The sequence below is a fragment of the Elephas maximus genome, chromosome 3, assembly GCF_024166365.1.
Source record: "Elephas maximus indicus isolate mEleMax1 chromosome 3, mEleMax1 primary haplotype, whole genome shotgun sequence".
NCBI classification, from domain to species: domain Eukaryota; kingdom Metazoa; phylum Chordata; class Mammalia; order Proboscidea; family Elephantidae; genus Elephas; species Elephas maximus.
Window position 1 is genome coordinate 173,288,896 of NC_064821.1, and position 23,282 is coordinate 173,312,177.

The window sequence follows — 23,282 nt, forward strand, 5'->3', positions numbered from 1 at the left end:
AGAGCACATCCTTTACAAGCTGGGGTTCCTCTGCAGAGAAGCTCCTAGTCTAGGGGAAGATTACTGAGAAAGACTGTCTTCCAGAGCCCACAGATAGAGAAAGCCTTCCCCTGGAGTTGACGCCCTGAATTTGGACTTTTAGCCTACTTTACTGTGAGAAAATAAAGCCATCCACTTGGTGGTATTTCTGTTATAGCAGCACTTGGTGACTAAGAGAGGTGGTTACAATAATCTGCATGCTCAGATTGGTTCAGTGTACTTTCTAAGAAATAAAGTTGACCTTAAGTATGAAATAACATTTGATTGTTCCCTAGGACAAAACGCTTCTGCAGTAATCTATTTTTAATAGAAGCAACATGGGGTTCTTCTTTCCATTTTAACAGGGAATTGACATAGGGGATAGTTTAACTATACCGGATGAATTCACAGAAGATGAAAAAATATCTGGACAGTGGTGGAGACAGCTTTTGGCAGGAGGTGTTGCTGGTGCCGTCTCTCGAACGAGCACTGCCCCTTTGGATCGTCTGAAAGTCATGATGCAGGTGAGTTTTACCATCATGTCTCTAAGTTTGAAAACAATGCAAAACAAAAAAAAATGATGCTTTTAAGAAGAAATTTTAAAATTTCTCAGTAATAGTCTTTCATAGGTTTAAAGAATCTCTATTTTGTTGCTGTTAACTCTAAATTCAGTTCATGGACATATTTTTATATTCTATCAAATTTTGACATGTTGGTACATGTATGTAATGAAGTTTTAACCTTTGGCATTCTATGACGATTCAAATATTTAATTAAAAAAAACTTCAGCTGTTTTTGTAGGATTCTCCTTAAATTATTTGTGTTTTACTTCTATTTTATGTACTTTTTCAGAAGTGGTATATTTCTGAGTTCTAGAATCTTGAAACAAGGGTGTAATTTTTAAAATTCTTTTTAAGCTGAGTTTAGGAGAAAAAGACCTGGATTCATATACTGACTGCTATTTATTGGCAGTGTAGCCTTGGCCTGATCTAAGAGGAAAGAAAGAGGGAAAGGAAAGGAATGAATATTTATTTGGTGCTCATTATGGTAACCCATTGAAGCGTCACTGCAGCCCATTGAGATAGATACTTTAGCCTCATTTTACCCTTGAGGAATCTGACACTCAGAGAATTAAAGTAATTTTTTCTTCACAACAAATTAGGGGAGGAATGGGGTATCTTTGGCTCTAAAGCCTGTGGTTTTCCCACTGCATGAAACCCCTGAGGTCTTGTTTTCCTTCATTCTAGAATAAGAATAAAAATATCTAACAAGGGCGGTTGTAAGAATTTAGTGATATAAAGTATGTGAAAATGTGTGATATACTGGAATACACTATTAGAACATAGTAGTTACTTAAAAGTTATTTTTTAAATGTGTTTGTTATACCTGTGGTCACCACTTTTAATATTTGTCCCTAGATTTTTATATGAAAAGATTTATGGCAATATTTTAAACTAAAATCCATTCAGAATGTGTCCAAATACCAAAATATATTTAGGGGCAAAGATAATGCTTTAAATAAAAAGGGGGGAGGGTTTTTGTGTGTGTGTGTGTGTGTTTTTTTTCTTCAGGAATAATAGTTAACTTTGAGAGAACTCAGATAAGCATTCATCTTCTCTTTTGTCATAAAATTTATTGTGAAGTTTAAAATAAAATGGATTTTTTTTTTTTGGACTTCAGTTTCCTTACTTGTAAAATGAGAACATAGAACTCACCAATGTAGTCTAATGTGACATCATTGTAAACAAAATTATAGGTCTGATTCCAGCGTGACATTTTTCTAGTACTTAAAATGTAACAATTTCAAAAGTAACTATTGAGCACCTACTGTATGTGTAATTGTATTAAATGCTGTGAAGGAAAACTGAGGCAAAGAGTAATTTAGCTATTTTTCACTCAAAAAGCTTATATTCTGGGAGCAGTATAGGCTTACTTGGAATTTAGAAAAGCAAATTTATTAGCCCGTTTTTCAGTGACTATTAGAGTCCTATTTGCACAGATAAGAAATAGACTGCTGTAGGAAATGACCTATATCGTCTGAAATGGAAGGCAATGAAAGGGAACAAAATTTGTTGGCTGAAGATTGCTGATGTCCCTCAAGCACTATGTGAGTTTCCTCATGCATCAGGACAGGGATATGTATTAGAGAAATTGCAGAGTAAGACTCTGTATCTGTGATGATTTTATTCATTTGTCCGATGAATTATATAAATGGAACATTTATTAGTAACTTATAGCTTCCAAAGTGTTCTTATTTTAAGATGTATAGTAATAGATTTAGCTTTTTGGTTTTTTTTTTTTTTGGTGGTATCCCACTCATTTTGTGTAAGCTGAAACAATCAAAAGAATAGCTCATTTCTTTGGTTATTTTTCGTTTATTAGATTTAATCAGTTTTTACATATAGGCAACAGTAAGGTCTAGTACATCTTAGTATGTAGTAGTTACTACATCTGTCGTAGAAGCCAGAGAATTCATCAGTACTCACCGGACTAGGCAGCTGGCCCATGTTGTCTTGAGTTGATGGCCTAGAGGCCTTGAGATACGCCACAGAAGGTGCAGTTTTTATTGTTGGCATCAGACTGTGTGCATTCCAGCGTCTGTGCTTCTGATATTCACACGTGTCCAAATCATTTTCAGACCCGTTTATATTCCATGTCTCTGGTGCTGCTTGTGGGGAGGGGTTACTATTTTACCTGCAGTGCACATCTTTTGTATTAAACTTAACTTGTTCAAGTTCCCAAAGGTGCTCCATAGCCTAATATTGCATAGTTTGGTTCACGTTATCTTCCAGGTGTGGTTCATAATAATTTTGATTTTGATCACATCCTCTGTCTACTTTCCCTGGCTGAAGAAAACTGATTATTTTTAGGTTCAGGTACAGGTCTCTAAAATGATGGTAATCATTCCTCCCAGCATTATGTATTCTCTCAATCTTCTATATTTTCAAATACATCTTATATTTATAAATGATATTAAAAAGAGAGTAGTTCATACCGTTACTCTTGAAATAGTTAACAATACATGCCACGCATATTTTACATCATTTTGCTTTAATTTTTAGGTTCATGGCTCAAAATCAGACAAAATGAACTTAGTTGGTGGCTTTCGACAGATGGTGAAAGAAGGAGGTGTCCGTTCCCTTTGGAGAGGAAATGGTACAAATGTCATTAAAATTGCTCCTGAGACTGCTGTTAAATTCTGGGCATATGAACAGGTAATTGTTATTGCCTGTGGAATTTATTAACAAAGAGGAGTTAGTAAACTGATTTAATAAAGATTAGCATACAGTGCTGTTGGGATTATTGTTGTACTCCATGTTCATTTTTCATATGTATTCCACGAGGAATTTCTCTTATGAGAAATTAGACTAGATGAACGCAGAGATTCCTCTAGATGAAATTCTGTGATTCTGAATTTCATATCGTTCATAAAGAAAGGCTTTTGTGTTCTTTTCTAAGTAGGTTTTAAAGGAAAGGTAGAATTTTAGCTTTTTCATTTTGAATTCAGAGTAGAAGCTGTACATTAATAAGTTCAATGACAGTATTCCGGTCTAATATCTGGAAGGAGAACTTCTAAGTTGAAGTTCTTTGTGTAATCTGACATTGCTATAAAATTGAGTTGAATTTCAATTGAAAGGGCCATGAAGGCAAGGGCTTCTCCATGTACTCCAGGACCTAAACAAAGCCTGGTATAAGTAAGTGTTTGTTGAATGAATAAATGATTTTACCTCTAAATCCAATTTATGTGTTGATTTTTGTTGACTTCCCTTGTTTAAGATAATTGCTTCAGCCTAACTTGATGTTAAGAAATTCAGTAGTGAGTTTGACTTCTCTTAATGGTCATTACCAGGGCTGCCTAGTAGAGAATCCACAAGAATTTTTTCATTATTTCTTCCATCACTGTTTATCATAGACTATAAGGGCCTTGAAATTTAATTCTACCTGATATTTTTTTGTATTATTTTAAATAGATTTTAAATCATTTTGGAGAGTGTTTTGTTCTTGAAGAATCAAAACATTATTAAGATTACAAAGTTCAGTGGTTTCCTTTTCTTGGCTTAGGAAATAGAGAAGCGGAGAAAAATGTTGAAAGAAAACTAGCCTCACAGATTTTGCTTAGAACCTATCTTTGGGAAGGATTTTTATTCCTATTTATTTTTTTCTTTTTTCTGTTAGTGTTTGAGAATTCAAATCACAGCTAGTAAGTGCTAAGGTTTTAGATACTCTTATGTTATTGTTACCACATACTTGGATTTTATGACCAGAAAGCCAGAGCCTAAAATAAGTAAATATTCAAGAATAAAACCATTATCTCAATATGCAAGGAGTTTGGTATTTTTGAAGGTCCCTCGTATTACAAACAAATGTGTGTATCACATATTATGCCACTTGTCTGATTCTTACCTTGGACATTACTAATAGGTATCCTTTGCTTCCATTTAACAAGACTCCTTTCTGGGCCCTATTTACAGTACTCTAATTTCTGCGTGCTAACTCTTCTTACTAATACCACTATTACCACTAACTTTTCTTACAGATGAAGAGAAAGCTCCCTAAGTGGTGTAGTATTCTTGTGGTCTTGGGGCCTATTATGTCCTTCTGTTTTCTCCTCTCCTTTTCAAGGTCTGTTCATCCTTCAGGAACTTCTTAAGGCCAGCCGCCTCGTAGAAGTGTTTCCTAAGCATCCCAACCAAAACCAATACCTCCCTTGCCCAGTCTCCTTAGAGCACTGAATTGGAGAATATCTGATTTTCCGTTGGATGATGGAAATCCCATTGTATTTCTAGGGGGTTGTAAATTACTGAAGGGTAAATAGTATTCTCAGATTTCCTGAAGTACCTAGCTAGCTTACTTCTGGGTTCAGATAGGTCCTGTTCATTGAATAACTAACTAGTGGTTTAGAAAATTAAGAAAAGGATATTTTCAGCCTGATAAGTAGCTTTTTCAAACACATTATCAGTTTCAGGTTAAGCTGTGGTCTGTTTGGGCTGTCATTACCACAATGGTGTAATTGTATCAATGACAGGGTTGCAGTGTGGCAGTGTGGTGTACGGTTCTCCTGGTTTTAGCTGGCTTCTATAGATTAACTGCCCTCAGACCTGTCACCCTTCTCCATCTCTATGCCTGTTGTCTACCTGGATACTGCCTGTCTCTTCATCTTTGCTTGCATATCCCTGGGGGACCTCTGCCCCACCAGCACATACAAACACATACCATTTCTCTTTCCATGTCATATGGTGGTGAAGTCCTTCACGACTTTACTCAGGAGTTATTTCCTCCTGGAAACCTCCGCCAACAACCGTGCTGCCCAATCTGGATTAATGTCTTTATTCTGCACTCTTCTAGTTCCCTTTGATTTCCTCCGTTTCAGAACTTGCACACTGAATTCTGATTACCTCAGTACTTGTGTCTCTCCTGAATGAGACTGCGTTTCCTTAGGCAATAGCTATTTGTTTTCGTGTTTGTATTACCAGCACTTTGTTCAATGCAAATAAATCCTTACTGAATGAGTGGAAAGACAAAACCACCAGAACTGGAATTGGAGCCCAAACCAAACCAGCCTGAGTCTCAGGCCAGTTAAGATGAGGAGAAAGATGGATATTGCAAGCAGAAGGAGCAACATGGAGACAGAAGCTTAGGCACGAGAGTGTATCATTCATTCAGTTGAAGGTGGTTCACTATGGCTCAAGTGTAGCGAATTGTGTGCTTGGAAAGGTAACAATGCAAGAAGGCCGGCAGGTAGACAGGAAGCAGTGTGAAGGGAGTTTGGATTTCTACTGTGAAGATGGTGGAGACCTATTGAAGCGTCTTATGTAGGGATGTGATGTGAGTACAATTACATTTAAGAAAGCTCAACCTGGTAGAAGAGTAGAGGATGTATTGGAGGAGAGTGAGGCTGGACTGGAGGCAGGGAGACTATTTAAGGAAATATTTCAGTAATTCAGGTAAGAAACCATGAGCACTAGTATTAGGTGGTAGCTGAGATTGGAGAAAAAGTGAAATAACAGAAAAATGTTTTGGAAATGAAATCAGAGCTCAGTGGCTGATTGGAGATTGGGGGGCGGGAAGAGAAATCAAGGATGACACTCGGATTCCTGACTTCAGCAACTGGAAGCATAGAGAATACAATAAGAGGAATAGATTTTGGAGGAAAATGTCAGGTTTCATCATGCTGAGTTTGAGATGCCTCTGTGTATTGGTTTCCTAGGGCTGCCATGACAAAATCCAAAAAAATGAGGGGCTTTAAACCTCAGAAATTTATTGTCTCACAGTTGTGGAGACTAGTAGTCTAAATTCAGGGTGTTGGCAGGGCCGTGTTCTCTCCAAAGGCTCTAGGAGAAGATCCTTTCTTGTCTCACTTAGCTTCTGGTAGCCCCAGACATTCACTGGCATGTAGATGCATTGTCACATGGTGGTCTTTCTGTGTCTCCCTATGTCTCTTTTCTTTTACAAAATCACCATTCATATAGGATTAAGGTCCTCCTTATTCCAGTATGACTGCCTGTTAACTGATAACATCTTCAAAGAATCCATTTCCAAACAAGGTCATGGTCACAGGTATAGAGGGCTAGGACTCCAACATATCTTTTTGAGGGACACAGTTCAATCCATACACTATGAGACAGGTGTGTGGATCTGTCCAGTAGGTAAGTGGATCTGTCATCTAGAAATTCAGAGAGAGATCTTTGATAGGGAGGTTTTTATTGAGTTGAAACCATTGGAATGAGTAAGATCACTCAAGAAGAGCTTATAAAATGAAATTCTGAGAATATAGTCCAAAGGAATTTCAAAGAAGTAAAGCCCAAAGGGAGAAGTGAAAGGAGAAACTTGGAAAGAAGACTGAGCAGGAATGGTCAGAGAGACAGGAGGAAATGCAGGGAAGTCAGTAGAAGAGAAGGGTTTCCTGAAAGGTTAATACTGCAGGGTGGTGAAATGAGCCAAGGACTATCTTTTAGAATTTATCAACCCAGAGATATGTAAACTTGGTATAAGTCTTTCAGTGCAGTGATGAGGTGAGAAGCCATACTGAAATGAGCTAAGCTAAATAGAAGGTGAAGAAAATTGGACAGTGTAGCCAACTTTTTCAGGGAGCTTGACTGTGAAGGGAAGGAGAAAAGAGAATGATAGGTAACAAGAATGTAAGGTGGAGAGAGGGTTTTGACTTATTTTAATGTTTCTATACTGAAAGAAGCATGCCGATACAAAGAGGGAAGTTAAAAATAAGGTGAGGGAAATTGATGAATGTAGCAGATTGATGAATGCAGAGGAAGTTGTGTGTGTGTGTGTAGGATGGGGTGGGATGGGAAGGGACTGGAGGAGAAATAGATATGATCCAGAGAGTATTAGAAGGAATAGCCTCTGACTACAGGACTTCCCTTATACCAGCTTGGAAAGAAGGAAGATACTCATGGAAGTGGACAATTAGGTGAGGGGTGACAGGAATACCAAGATATTCCTGTCTGATGGTCTCTCTGTTCTCCCTTGAATTTCTAAGAGAGGATCTGTCCTGAGAGTAAGGGAAGAAGTGGCGTTGAAAGTTGGAGGAAAATGGAGAAGATTGAAATAGGTATTCTAACAAATGGAAGAGGGAACTGAGACAGACAGAACGATTGGAAAAATTGAATTCTTTGGCCTTGGGCACACCACTTAAAGTCTGTCTGACTGTTGCCTCATCTCAAAGATGGGAATTAGGCTTGGTAGCACAGGGTTAAATGCCTGGCACAGTACCCAGCACTTTATAGCCTCTATGTCCTCAATTCTTCCCTCCATGTATTATATGTTTGGGGGCACAGGAGCTGCCCCAAGCTCCTGCCCTTTAAATACTTATTCCTCATTAATCATGAAATATTCACTGAGTACCTTTGTGCCATGGGGGGTACAAGATGTACCCCCTACATGGTTCCTGTTAAAGTGCAGGAAGGTTTTTAACGAATTACATTTAATGATGGTGATAATCCAATGTGCCGGAAAATTAATAGGGCCCATGTAGAAAAGTTTTACTTAAGATTCTGGTACAGTCAGGACACAGAGCACCTAGAAGCACTGATCTCTTCTGGGGGGAGTAGCTGCTATCTGGGGAACTTCATGAAACAATAGATTTAATCTTTATCATGAGCAAAGAAACAGTTTTACTAAGAGAAAGTATGGGTGTGTCGTGTATTGCATTGGGCTTTTTAGGCACCACCTGGGGACTTTTTTAGGTCTTAAGGAGCAAAAACTCTGGCTAGCTGAGAATGGAGATCGCTGTAAGGATGGGTGTGGCCATAAGGAATGAATCCTCAGAGAAGTCCAGCACGCAGAACATCACTGACCCTTACCTTCTGTATATCAGCTTCTCTCTGTTGATGTATCCATGTCTCTCTCTAGTGTCAGCAGCTGATTACCTTTGTAGACCCTCCTCACGTTTCTGAGAGAAGCGGTCTGGTTTGCTTGGCTACTGACCTCAGTCTATATTTGGGCAGAGCTTTTCTCTCCCAAGTGTTTAAAGATAATATATTAGTAAAAAAAAAAGATATTTACTGAACACTTGCGTGTGCCTAGCACTGTACTATGTAGCATGTATTATCTCACTCACTCCTTTGACCAATCCCATGAAGTAGGCATTGTCATCACAGATGAGGAAACTGCAAGTCGGACATGTTTGTGAGCATGAGTGGGGCCACAGGGCTCTGGGATTGTAGCCCAGGTCTGCCTCACTCTGGAGCCCTTGATGTTGACATCCTGCCCAGCTGCTATTTTGGCTGCACTTAGGTCAGTTTCCCACCCTTGGTCCAACCAACCATGTCAGGTCGCTTTAGCGGGCTAGGCAGGCCCTGGGGTTCACATGTTAGTGTAATTATACATGTTACCTACACAGACTTTTTCTGTTTTTTTTTTTTAATTTTGTGTGTGACTTATTCGCTGGTTTTATTTATGCTGATAAGAATAAACTTATCTTAGAAAAATTTGGGGGGAAATACCCTAAAACAATCCCTTATTTCCTGTGCATCTGGGAAAGAATGCTGCTGTTTTGTTTCAGCAAAGGAGCACCTTGTCCTCGTCTGTGGAACATCTGGGTCCTGTGGGTACCTAACTGGAAAACCGCTGTCCAGTAAACTCAATGTATTCACGTTTTAGCCTTGCCTTTCTGCTAGGTATTGTTAACACAGCGTATGCATTTTGAGACACGTTGTCAGTTAATTGATTTGTAGGAACTGATTTGTATTTGGTATTGATGTACTTTTAAAAACTCATTCATACAGTACAAGAAGTTGCTTACTGAGGAGGGACAAAAGATAGGGACCTTCGAGAGATTTATTTCGGGTTCCATGGCTGGAGCAACTGCACAGACTTTTATTTATCCCATGGAGGTAAGAACCATTGTGAAGTCTGAAGTCTGATGATGTTTGTATTAGTTATTTATTGCTATGAAACAAATTATCCCCAAACTAACAACTTAAAATAGCAAGCATTTGTTATTTCACAGTGTCTCTGGGTCGGGAATCTGGGAACAGCTTACCTGGGTGCCTCTGGCTCAGGGTCTTTCAGCCTGCAGTCAAGGTGTCACCTGGGGCTTTAAGCTCCTCAGTGCTCAACTGAGTGCACATCTGCCTCCAGGCTTACTCATGTGGCTGTTTGCAAGCCTCAGGTCCTCACTGGCTATTGGTCAAAGACATTGATTCTTTACCATGTAGGTGTTTCCATAGGCTGCCCGAGTATCCTCATAACATAGCAGTTGGCTTCCCCCAGAGAGTGAGAGTGAGCGAGTGCTCAAGACAGAAGCTGCAGTCTTTTGTCACTCCTGCCATGTTCTATTGGTCACCCAGACCAACTCTGGTAGAGTATGGGAGGGGACTACACAAGGGTGTGAACAGCAGTAGGCGGGGATTGCTGGAGGCCATCTTGGAGGCTGGCTGCCACAGTGTTGGTGAGAATTAGAACTCGCATTCCTCTCTAAAGAGTTTCTGTACCATAAATTTAATAATGGAACCTCAGGATTCGAGTAGGTGATGTTAATCCTAATTAGACGTCCTTCCGTTAGAGCGCGAGTTGGCAGACTACTGTCCCGTGGCCTATTTTGTACAGCCTTAGAGCTAAGAATGGCTTTTACCTTTTAAAACTTTTTTAAAAGTTTGCTTAAAAAGAACATACAGCAGCGACCTGATATTTTAGGCCTGCAAAGCCTAAAATATTTACTATCTGGCTTTTTACAGAAAATGTTAAGTGACTCCTGAAGAGCAAAAATAATATTGTAGACATGGATATCTTCACTGATAATCACAAAGGGTTTTTCAGTAACTCATAAGACTGAAGCAAGATACACCCCTAAATTTCACTGCTTTGTGGTATGTAAATTAATATAGCTTTCTTTGTAACCATCTTAAACTTAATGGTTGCGCTACTTTCATATTACTCCACACACCCCTCAAAAAAATACCCTAACTCAACACCTTTTCTTCCTCTTGTGTCCTCCATCTCAGTGACTGCCATCACCTTCCCACCTCCCCACCCTATCTTATGTTCCAAACTAGAAACACCGGAGTCATCCTTTGTCCTACCATTTTCTTCACGCACCATGTCTAATCGGTCACCATTTCAGTTCTGTTAAGACATCAATAAATGTATCTTCTCTCCATTTTCTCTGCCGCTGCCCTCATTCAGATCCTTTCATTTGCAATAAACAGGTCTCCCTGGCTCTGGTCTCAGCCCCTCAGTAGAGATAATACGTGAGGGAGGACGCGTCAACAAATTGGACAGTCATTTGAGCAACAGTATATGCTTACGTATTTCTTCTCTGTGAAATTACTTCTTTTGAATTCCATGATGATAGCGTTAATATGAACAAAGTATTTTGTTATATTGTTTCATATCCAGGTTTTAAAAACGAGGCTGGCTGTAGGCAAAACTGGACAATACTCTGGAATATTTGATTGTGCCAAGAAGATTATGAAACATGAAGGCTTGGGAGCTTTTTACAAAGGTTATATTCCCAACTTATTAGGCATCATACCTTATGCAGGCATAGATCTTGCTGTGTATGAGGTGAGTTTATAACAATCTTTTGAGTCTGAAAATATGGTTCATTAGTTCTTCTCATTAGAATTTGACATTATATAAAGAAGTATATATACACCAGAAAACAGTTTGTAACCAAAAGTAGATTCAGTGGTATGTTATTTGATCTTCCTTAACAACTGTCTTGAATATGAACTGCCATATGCATGGGGTCAGTTTTGTATTGTTTCCTTGAGGGTTATTCTTGTTATTGAAGAGAGTGGGCTCACATTCAGGTATAGTTGTTCAACTCAGAAGATGGTGCCAGGGATTTTTTGTAGGGGAGAGGAAATAAGCAAAAATGGCACATTTTCTTTGATTTGTTAAAATCTGACATTAATAAAATCAAGAGACTGGTGTGGGTAGCACACATTATTTCTTGTGCTGGAGAGACAAGAGAATACCAATCTTGGCTCACACCTGACACTTAAATCATTTAATAATTTATGACTGACAAACATTTCTTGAGTACACACCTTGTGCAAGTCCTGGATGAGACACTGAGGATTTACAGATTGAAAGAAAGATTCGGGTGTCTGTCTCTAAGAAACCGAAGGTCTGGTGGGCAGTGCGCTGTGAGAGAGGTAACCCAGGGCGCGTGTGAGGAGGAAACCCAGCCAACAGCTGAGGAGAGGAGAAGTGTGTAATGAAAACTGTCTTAGAGGACTTTACTTCTTGAGCTGAGTTGTGAAGGATGACGAACAGTTAGGGGCAAAATGGGATTGGGATTTGGGGGAGATTATTGGCAGACAAAGACCTGGAAGTTTAGAGAGCATGAGGATTCGGAAAATTGAAAGTTAATTGTGAGATATAGTAGGATTTGGCAGTGTTTGTTGCTGAGGCTGGAGAAGTGGGATAGGTTCAGATCCTGAAATGCTGTGTTGCTCGGCCTGAGGAGAATGGCTTCTGTCCTGAAGGTGAAACACAGAGCTATTGAAGGACAAACTAAGTGAGGGATTTATTAGATTTACATTTTCAAAAGCTATTCTACTGGCTTTGGTATTGATTATAGGGAACTCTGGAAGAGGAACAGATTTGGTTGGGGTGGGGAGCATGAATTTGATGGGTTACATATCACACTTGAAGTATTTGTGAACATCTACATGGAGACTTGAAGTATTTGTGAACATCTACGTGGAGATACCCAGGACATAGGTGGACATATAAGTCTGTAGCTTGACAGAAATGTTCCAGGCTGGGGAAGAAGATTTGAGGGTATTAGAGTGCAAGCGGCAGTAAAAAACATTGGGTTTTGGTAACATCATCACTCAAAATTTTAGAGTTGAGCTTGGGAAGCAGGCCATGCAAGATGACTAGGAAAGAATGACCAGGAGAGAAGGTGATACCTGGAAGCCGATGTAGGAGAGAGCTTCAAGGAGGGAGTGGTTGGGGATTCAGACAGTTCAGGTAAGAATGGGACTGAATTGGCTTTAACGGGCATGTTAAGTTATTGTTGGCTGTCATGAGAGTAGCGTCAGTAGGAGTGGTTTTGGAAATCAGAGTGCAGTGAGAAATAAATGTCAAATGAAGAGCTGAATGACTGAATGAATAAAAGAATGAACAAACTAATTTAATTAATTTGTAAAAAAGACAGGGAGACTTGAGGGGCAAGGAATGATAATAGCATGGGTCGCTAGGAGGTAGAATAAAATAGACGATGGGACACAGAGGGAGTTCTTAAGAGATCATTTATATTTTATGGAATTTTAAATTGATTATTGAATGCTTTAAAGAGTGCATCCCAGCCCTCCCCCACCTTTTTTTTTTTTTCCCTTTCCTGGCCTTACTAGTGCAAATAGCTTATCAGTTTCTAGTGAATTACCTCTATTCCTTTATTTCTGTAGCTCAGACATGGTTATTCTTAGCCTTCATGGCTTTGTTTGTTGTCATATTATAGTACTAAATGGACATTAAATAAGACGCTTGAATCTAGGTTTTTAACTTCAATTTTATAGGGCTACTTTTTATTCTTGTAGTATAAGATCCAAGTATGCAGTTAAAATTTTTATTAAAACATTTAAACTAGCTATGTAACTCCTTTTTATATATTTGCATGTACTTAAAATATTTTATATTTAAAAAGTGTATTAGCACACATTTTATACAATTTCTCCCAATGATTGCCTCCTAAGGGAAATACAGGGACTGAACGATAATGGGGTGACAAGCATGGTCGGGGGTCAGTAGACCTGAATCTGAGCCCTCATTAAAAAACCTTCCTGGGACAAATTTTCCTCCTTTCTGAAATCAGAACGATAGATCCATGTCAGAGTTTTTGAAAAGACCAAATGAAACGATGCGTGCGTAAAGTGTAAAATGAGATACAATTACAGCCAGTCCTCATTATTTGTGGATTCCTTTCTGCAAATTCACCTACTTGCTAAAATTTATTCGTACCCCCAAATCAATACTCTTGGTGCTTTTGCAGACATTCACAATATGCTCATGTGAGTGAACACCAAGTTGTACGATGTACATGGTCCCAGCTGACACTGATGAAGTCAAGAGACTGGTGTGGGCAGCACGCATTCATTTCTTGTGCTGGAGAGACAAGAGAATACAAATCTTGGCTCAAACCTCCCAGGCCAGGGCTCACTTGGTCCCTGCTATCAGTCTTAGTGGTGACTTTATAGAACACAATGACCAAGAATAATAAAAATCAACTGTAGTAGCAGTAGTAGTATATTAACGTATTAATACTGCCAGAAATGTTCTTTAGATCCTACAGTGTCTGGTACGCTATTGATGTTCAGGTTTACTTAGCAGAAAGTGAGCAGCCAGTGCAACCTCGCGTGCTCTGAGTCCCTGGTGGCTTCTCCACCTCTCTGCAGAGCTGCCCCTTCCTGTATTGGCCGGGAATGTACCTCCTGATCTTGCAGAAACGTGGCCTGTCTCTCCTAAGATGGAGAATCGTAAAAACGTTCACAGTGAGTGCAAGTGAAAGCGGTTGTAAAGTTAGTCTTTCATCCTTGGTTTCTCTGGCAGCTCTTGAAGTCCCACTGGCTAGATAATTTTGCGAAGGACACCGTAAACCCTGGAGTCATGGTGTTGCTGGGCTGTGGAGCCTTATCCAGCACCTGTGGTCAGCTGGCCAGCTACCCCCTGGCTTTGGTGAGAACTCGCATGCAGGCACAAGGTGAGTTCCTGATTAGAGAATGGTGCGGATAGAAGGAGGGCATCAGTGGTATGTGTTTGGATCTTCTCAGTTTTAGTATCAAGTTCTACTGAAACAGAGTGTAGCTATAAGATGGTGTTTCTCAACCTTTGTTATTATGGTTATTATCACTTCCTTAAGGAGCCCCTTAGTCTTTTTCTAATCATCCTCTTTCGTGAACTTTATATGTACTGAGCTTTATACATAAAAAGAGTAAGACTTTTTTTTTTTTTCTTTTTCCATCTGTGTTGAGAATGTGTGTTTTAAGAATATAAGCTTTGGTATCTAGATGGATTTGGGTTCAGATCCTGGCCTTAAACCTCTTTGAGTTTTCCTTTTCTCATCTGTAAGTGGGAATGAATGCTGCAGTGTAGTAAGAATTAACCAAAACTCCAAACTCATTGCCGTCGAGTCGATTCCAACTCATAGCGACCCTATAGGACAGGGTAGAACTGCCCCATGGGGTTTCCAAGGAGCGCCTGGTGGATTCAAACTGCCAACCTTTTGGTTAGCAGCCATAGCACTTGACCACTACGCCACCAGGGTTTCCGTAGTAAGAGTTAGCAATAATATATGTGAAGCGGCTGGTATTTGTTAAATTCTTAGTAAATGGTGGCTGGAATTGTTTATTATTATTATTATTATCCCTGCCATTGTGGAGTGGAGAAGATAACACCTTCAACAAGTAAGCAGCCTTGTTGAGGCCCCTCCCTTTTGCTATGGGAACATAGGGTAAGGGGCGCTAACCTACCTGGGAGCTGGCGAAGGCCACTGGTTAAGCTGGGACCTGAAGGACCAGTGTGAGTTGGCTGGGCCAAGGCAGGTGGGGTGGAAAAACAAAGAGCATTATTCTAGCCTGGGGGAAAGCATGTGTGAAGGCACCGAGGCAGGAGACCAAAGAAACAACAACAAAAAAACAAAACCCAAACCCGTTGCAGCTGACTCGATTCCGACTCATAGAGAGCCTGTAGAACAGAGTAGAACTGCCCCATAGGGTTTCCAAGGAGTGGCTGGTGAATTCAAACTGCTGATCTTTTGGTTAGGAGCTGAATGCTTAAACACTTCACCACCAGGGCACTATAGGGCTTCAAAGGAGGGGTTGATGGGTTTGAACTGTCGACCTTTTGGTTAACAGCTCAACTTTTAACCACTGTGTCAGCAGGGCATATTTGAGGAGCAAGAAAGACCATATGGGGAGAAAAATGGGCAGTAATAAACTAAACTATGCTCTCATTTAACCATCATAACCATCTTTTGGTGTTGATACTAATCATATCCCCATTTTGCAGATGAGTAACTGAGGCATAGGGAGTTGTAGTAACTCCACAAGGTTATACATTTAGTAAACTGGTGGAGCTAGAATTCAAACCCAGGCAGTGTGATTCAAGAGCCCTCACTCATGGCCATTGCACTATACCAAACCCATGTCTTAACAAGTCAACCCTGATCAGTCTGCCAGTTCCATTTCAGACCCTTGCATTGCTGAGAGACTTGCCATTTCTAAACTAAAGGTCTGATCTTTTTCTACCTGTTTGCAAATCTTTATGATTCTTCAGTGTCTTTAGAGTAAAATCCAAACTTCTCAGTGGGAATTTCAAAGCCTTTATCTACCAGGCCCACTTTATGTTTTACCCTCATATTCCTTTCCCCATCCCTACCTTGCCCACCTCCAGCCTCTCTGTTCTGCCTCTCTAATAACTGTGTGCAATGAGCAGCTGTTTCCCTCAGCATATGCACTTTCCTGCCCTTGTCTTTGTTGTGCCAGCAACATGGGCTTTCCTTTCCCTGACTTTCATGCCTGTTGAGATCATTTTCAAGGCCCAGGGCCCTGTGTTTTTCTCAAGATCCCCAAAGCCTTTCCCATACTCCCCTGCTCTCCACAATTGAACTGTTCTGTCTTCAGGGCTTGGCTGATGGGGAGGAGGAGAAAGTGGCAGCATGGTGTAGTAGAAAGCGCCTGGGCTTTGGAGTCAAAAAAACCCCATCAAATCTTGGCTCTACTGCTTGCTAGCTACATGGTTTAGGACAAGTTACTCCATCTTTATACCATCTTTGCAAAATGGGTATAATAATATTCACCTTGCAGGGTTGGTGTGTAAAGTAGTTGACACAGTATCTACCACATAGTAAGCCCTCAAGAAATAACTGTTATTACCATAATTATTGTAGCCAGGGCACTCACTATTAGGTGCCATACAAAGAGAATTACATAAAGGGGTACTTTTTTGGGCTTTATCCTTTCATTGTATTCTAGAATATCATCCTGAATCATACTCATTTATTGTAATAATCACTAACGAAATGAAACATGCTTGAATATTAAATTAGCTTGGTGGTTTCTTTTTTATTTTCTAGCCATGTTAGAAGGATCCCCACAGCTGAACATGGTTGGCCTCTTCCGACGAATAATTTCCAAAGAAGGAGTAAGAGGACTTTACAGAGGCATCACCCCGAACTTTATGAAGGTGCTCCCTGCTGTTGGCATCAGTTATGTGGTTTATGAAAATATGAAGCAAACTTTAGGAGTAGCTCAGAAATGACATGTTGAATTTTTTGCTTTAGCGTGATTACTGAAATTCTCTACTATTTCTGGAGTTACTTTTTCTCCTGGAATTTCAACAAGTCCATGGCAAAAAACAAAACAAAACAAAACTCTATTTTTTCATAAAAGGGGAGAGCGTATCAGTGATCACTTCAGATATTTTGGCTTAATTTTATATACACAGAATTGTTTAAAATCATAGTTTTGATAAGTTCATATAATTTTTTAAAAGCCCCCAAATTGTATTTATCTTTCTTATTACTCCTTCCTGCAGATATCTGCCCTGAATCCTAAACCTGAAAAATGTACTACTTCCTTGAACTAAATTGGTTTGGTGTGGTAGAATTATAGATCATTAATCTTTATTTTGGTTGGTCCAAATTTATGCCAGTTCTTTATACTTGTCTTTTTCCTTAAAAACAGAACAATCAGAAAACCCTGAGACTTAAATTATTTTTTAATATGCTTATAGACTTTAACAAATTTCCTCATAGAACCATACATAGAAAATCATTGCATTGAAACAGCTTTTATAGCTGCCAAATCAGTACAGAGTTTATATCATTATTTACCTTTAAGCAGAATAGGAATGAACATAGCGGGCAGAATTTCAAGGCCCTTGACTACCTAGTCCATTCATATCATTTTTGGGTAAGGAGGAGTGATGAGGTGACATTTATTTCAGTGGGCACTTGTGCATTTTACTTGCACAGTTATATGGTTCCTGGAATCACACGCTGATTAAATGTCAGTATGTTAACGCTGCATTATCAGCACAAAATAACTTATTTGAAAGATTCTGTTTATTCTGTGATTGCTTTGAAAAGCAGCAGGAACCAAAAACCCTTTTGCTTGTATCAGCTTCTGAGGAGCGTCTCTCTTTTCTCTGCCCTTTGTCTTCTACTTCTTGCCTCAGATTCCATCTTAACCAGGAAGGCTTGTTGGGACCATTCTTGCCAATCTGAAATTTCTCTGTCTTAATGACATGAAGTGGTTTGATCATGGGCAGGTGACATCCTTATTTTCCTCTCCCTGTTGGATTTCTTTGATCCTACCATTCTCAATTTGGGCATAAACTTGAGAGAACAGAACATATTAACAGGCATGTGTATTGATCTTATACCTTAAAAAGATACCTATATTTAAATGAAGGGCCCAATTGATAAACATGCCCATATTTCCTCTTGCCCCAAGTCTTATTAGGAACATGCTATGATAGAGAAAACTTCATTTATAATAGTGATAGCATTTTTTATTTTACTAAAGCAATTTTTGTAGTCAGCTACCTTTTCTGAAATTTGTGTGATTAAGACTTAGAAAAATATTTGTTAGTTGAAGGTATTCCTATCACTTTTTAATTTAGTCCCTAAAACTAAGACAAGTTTGGTTTCTAATTATTTCTGTTATACATTATCCACATTTTATTGAAAATCCAGAGACACACAGGCATTTACTTTATTTGAACCTACCTCTTATATTTTCTGAACCAAAGAGAAATGTTGGACTTGTGTTTGTGAAGCATATTCTGAAATAGTTTTCATCTGTGTTAGTTTTTCCTGATAAATGTCTGAGTATTTTTATATAATACATAAAATAAGCGTGGGACTTTACTGTCTTCAGGGTTGCTTTGTCCTTGTGAGTAATACATGTATGTCAATAGAAGATACGTGATTAGGTGTTTCTTTTTTTACTCATAAAAATGATGGAAATGAATAATTCTGCTAACGTTTTTGAAATTTCAAGCTGCTGAAACATGCGAAACTCTTCCTTGTTCATTATGAATTATATTGTTTGCTATTTAAAATTTGTAAGGTGTACCTGTGATTTATCTGTGCATCTTGTATTTTTGGGAAAAGAATGATCTTGTGTCTTTTGAAAAAAAGCCCCGAGTTGAAGATAGTTTCTGGTGTTACTCCTCCATATTTATGCTTCATTTATATTAAAACAACAACAACATTTGTTTTTAAACATCTTGTTTCTTGTGTTTTTTTAATATAATTTTTATTGTGCTTTAAGTGTAAGTTTACAAATCAAGTCAGTCTCTCACACAAAAACCCATATACACCTTGCTACACACTCCCAGTTACTCTCCCCCTAATGAGACAGCCTGCTCTCTCCCTCCACTCTCTCTCTTCGTGTCCATTTCACCAGCTTCTAACCCCCTCCACTCTCTCATCTCCCCTCCAGGCAGGAGATACCACCATAGTCTCAAGTGTCCACCTGATCCAGGAAGCTCACTCCTCACCAGCATCCCTCTCGAACCCATTGTCCAGTCTAATCCATGTCTGAAGAGTTGGCTTTGGAAATGGTTCCTGTCCTGGGCCAACAGAAGGTCTGGGGGCCATGACCACTGGAGTCCTTCCAGTCTCAGTCAGACCATTAAGTCTGGTCTTACAGAATTTGGGGTCTGCGTCCCACTGCTCTCCTGCACCCTCAGGGGTTCTCTGTTGTGTTCCCTGTCAGGACACTCATCGGTTGTAGCCAGGGACCATCTAGTTCTTCTGGTCTCAGGATGATGTAGTCTCTGGTTCATGTGGCCCTTTCTGTCTCTTGGCCTTGTAATTGCCTTGTGTCCTTGTGTTCATTCTCCTTTGATCCAGGTGGCTTGAGATCAATTGATGCATCTTAGATGCCTACTTGCTAAGTTTAAGACCCCAGACACACTCTTCAAAGTGGGATGCAGAATGTTTTCTTAATGGATTTTATTATGCCAATTGACTTAGATGTCCCCTGAAACCATGGTCCCCAGGCCCCTGCCCCTGCTACGCTGGCCTTTGAAGCATTCAGTTTATTAAAGAAACTTCTTTCTTTTGGTTTAGTCCAATTGTGCTGACCTCCCCTGTATTGTGTGCTGTCTTTCCCTTCACCTAAAGTAGTTCTTATCTACTATCTAATTAGTGAATGCCCCTCTCTCACCCTCCCCCCTCCCCCCCTCATAACCACAAAAGAATGTTTTCTCCTCAGTTTAAACTATTTCTCAAGTTCTTATAATAGTGGTCTTATACAATATTTGTCCTTTTGCAACTAATTTCAGTGAGCATTATGCCTTCCAGGTTCCTCCATGTTATGAAATGTCACAGATTGCTCACTGTTCTTTATCGATGCATAGTATTCCATTGTGTGAATATACCGTAATTTATCCATTCATCCGTTGATGGACACCTTGGTTGCTTCCATCTTTTTGCTATTGTAAACAGTGCTGCAGTAAACATGGGTGTGCATATATCTGTTCGTGTAAAGGCTCTTATTTCTCTAGGCTAAATTCCGAGGAGTGGGATTGCTGGATCGTATGGTAGCTGTTTAAGGAAGCGCCAAATTGATTTCCAAAGTGGTTGTACCATTTTACATTCCCACCAGCAGTGTAAAAGTGTTCCAATCTCTCCACAGCCTCCCCAACATTTATTATTTTGTATTTTTTGGATTAATGCCAGCCTTGTTGGAGTGAGATGAAATCTCATTGTCGTTTTGATCTGCATTTCTCTAATGGCTAATGATCGTGAACATTTCCTCATGTATCTGTTAGGTACCTGAATGTCTTCTTTAGTGAAGTGTCTATCCTTTGCCCATTTTTTAATTGGGTTATTTGTCTTTTTGCAGTTGAGTTTTTGCAGTATCATGTAGATTTTAAGAGATCAGGCGCCGATCAGAAATGTCATAGCTAAAAACTTTTTCCCAGTCTGTGGGTAGTCTTTTTACTCTTTTGGCGAAGTCTTTGGATGAGCATAGGTGTTTGATTTTTAGGAGCTCCCAGTTATCCAGTTTTTCTTCTACATTCTTTATAATGTTTTGTATACTGCTTATGCCATCTATGAGGGCTCTTAACATTGTCCCTGTTTCTTCTTCCATGATCTTTATCATTTTAGATTTTATATTTAGGTCTTTGATCCATTTTGAGCTCGTTTTTGTGAATGGTGTGAGGTATGGGTCTTGTTTCATTTTTTTGCAGATGGATATCCAGTTATGCCAGCACCATTTGTTAAAAAGACTGTCTTTTCCCCATTTAACTGTTTTGGGACCTTTGTCAAATAGCAACTGCTCATACGTGGATGGATTTATGTCTGGATTCTCAATTCTGTTCCACTGGTCCGTGTATCTGTTGTTGTACCAGTACCAGGCTGTTTTGACTACTGTAGTGGTATAATAGGTTCTAAAATCAGGTAAAGTAAGGCCTCCCACTTTGTTCTTGTTTCTTGCTTTTTTTAAAAAAATGTTGTAATATAGCTATGTCATACAGCTTATATCGTTGGCAGCAGTTTGAATAATGCTTTTCACACCTGGCTCCATGTAGCCTTTCCAAATATTTTGGTCCTTCCTAATTAGGCAGCCACACTGGTTGTTGTTGGTATCACACATTTTGGCCTAAGATGATGTTTATGGGATATCCAAGTTTCACACTCACCAAATAGGGTCACACTCCTGGCTTCAAAGTGCCAAGGAGAATCCAAAGCCACAGGATAAAGTTGGCACATCTTGATGGAGACTCAGTTTATCTTGAAGATGTGGGAAACAAAAGCTTAGTAAGTTTACTGGTAAGTAATTTTTTGAAGTTTATAATAAACGCAGATTACAGAGTAACCGGAAAACTTGATTTTATTTAAATAAAATAAAACATAAGACTGCAAAGAAATTCTGCGCTGCAACACAAGTATCACCCAGACTCCAGTAGTAATGCACCAGCCTTCCTGCTCCCAGGGCCCTTTGTTAGAACAGTGCGGCCAGATTTATTTCTTGTCTGTTAGTCTTATCACCCCAGCAAGATAATAAGCCTCATGCGTGTTTTACACGATTTTGTTCGTCGAGCGTCATGGTGTGGTTTCCTCATCCCTAAACGGGAATTTTGCCAGCCCTTTTGTTCTCATAGGTTCCTGGGTGGCACAAATAGTTAGTGCTCATCTAACCTAAAGGTTGGCTTTTTGAACCCACCCAGTGGTGCCACGGAAGAAAGGCCTGGTGATCTGCTTCCATAAAGATTACAACCAAGAAAATGTTGCGAAGCACAGTTCGACCCTTAACCCGTGGGGTTGTCATGAATTGGAATCGACTCAGTGGCAGTGGGCTTGTTGTTTTTGTTTTTCTTTTTTCTCATGAACTATTTAATTTGGAAAAAGTGCTGAAGGAGTGACGATATTGGTGGAGGGGAGCAACCAGCAATCCCTCCTTGCTCCTTTTTGCCACCTTCCCTGGTTGGGAGAAGTGTGGAGGGGTGCAAAGTCAGGCTGGTCTTGGGGAGCACACACCCCACATCCACCTGCGCTCTTCCATGCAGGCTGGAGCTGTGCTGAAGTCGAGGGTGTTGGGCTGCTGCTCCTCATTGACCACAGTGTAAACGAAGACACCTGTTCACAGCCTCTGTGGGTGTTGAGGAGGCTCATCAGATGTGCGTGTTCTCTGGTTCTCAGTCGGCCTTGTTCTCAGATACTCGGCCGCAGCCACTACAGCTGTCTTTGCTCTGAAGGGGAGGTACCTCCAAGGCCAGACCACTTGGGCATTCATTCCTTCGGCATCGACTGACTCGCTAGTTCTTGCAGTGAGTAGTGAGCACTGGCTGTGTGCCAGACAGTTTTAGAGGCTGATAACACAGCACTGAATGAAGGACTCAATACCTTTATTCATGGGGATGATCTAGTGGAATTATCATAAACGAGCTAAGTAAAATGTGCAGTATGTCAGATGATGTTAAGTGAAGAAGGCAGTGCTGGGATGGGGTGGGGGTGTGCAATTTAAAAAGAGGAGTAGAGCAGGGAGCTCTAGTGGTGCAGTGGTTAAGAGCTCAGCTGCTAACCAAAAGGTTGGCAATTCAAATCCACCAGCCACTCCTTGGAAACCCTATGGGGGCGGTTCAGCTTGTCTTACAGGGTCACTATGAGTTAGGACCAACTTGACAGCAGCAGGTAGTCAGAGCAGGTCTCACTGAGGACGTGCATTTTGAATAGAGACCTGGAGAAGGTGAAGGAACTGGCCCTACGGTGCCTGGAGAAGAAACTTCGAGGCAGAAGGAATACAGGTGCAAAGGCTGCAGGTGGAGGAACATCAAGGAAGCCAGCATGGCCGAAGCCGAGTGAGCAATTGAAGAGCAGTGAGGGATGAAGCTGGGAGGACACCAGGGAGGCCAGTCACGTCAGCCGTGCGTTTTTCAGGCCCTGGTTCTGCAATAGCAGTCGTATCCTGGTGATGCTCCATAACCAAGATTCAAATGTCTCTTTTCTGGGGCAGGGGGTGGGGGCGGGGGTAGAAGTTTCATGATTGGAAAACACCACCGTTTCTGGTGACTGTCATTTCCATCACAGGTGGAATCATTTTCCCTACTGGCTGTCTCACCATGTTAGCCCGTTCCCCAGTAGCATGTATATTGGCTACTCTATATCATCCTCTCTGTAGGAACAATTTTAATGTTTGAAACAGATGCTGTGTGATTTTTCTGTAAATCTGAAAGTGCTCCAGAAAATAAATGTATATAAAAAAAGGACTTGGAGTCCTTAAAAATCACTCATTTCTTTTTCTTTCTAGATGTTTTCCTAAGAATTACAGAGAAAT

At 40.1% G+C, this 23,282-nt stretch overlaps 1 protein-coding gene across 2 annotated transcripts in view; it reads left to right on the forward strand.

The window, feature by feature from the left end:
* SLC25A24 (solute carrier family 25 member 24) overlaps positions 1 to 18,716 on the forward strand; it is a 66,613-nt gene extending 47,897 nt beyond the window's left edge. For both annotated transcript variants that reach the window (XM_049880204.1, XM_049880205.1), the window contains exons 5-10: positions 384 to 542; positions 3,081 to 3,233; positions 9,261 to 9,368; positions 10,873 to 11,040; positions 14,038 to 14,188; positions 16,562 to 18,716. In XM_049880204.1, the coding sequence (XP_049736161.1) occupies positions 384 to 542; positions 3,081 to 3,233; positions 9,261 to 9,368; positions 10,873 to 11,040; positions 14,038 to 14,188; positions 16,562 to 16,746 (924 nt within the window). In that variant the 3' untranslated portion in view covers positions 16,747 to 18,716. The remainder of the gene's footprint in view (positions 1 to 383; positions 543 to 3,080; positions 3,234 to 9,260; positions 9,369 to 10,872; positions 11,041 to 14,037; positions 14,189 to 16,561) is intronic.
* The last annotated feature ends 4,566 nt before the right edge of the window (positions 18,717 to 23,282 follow it).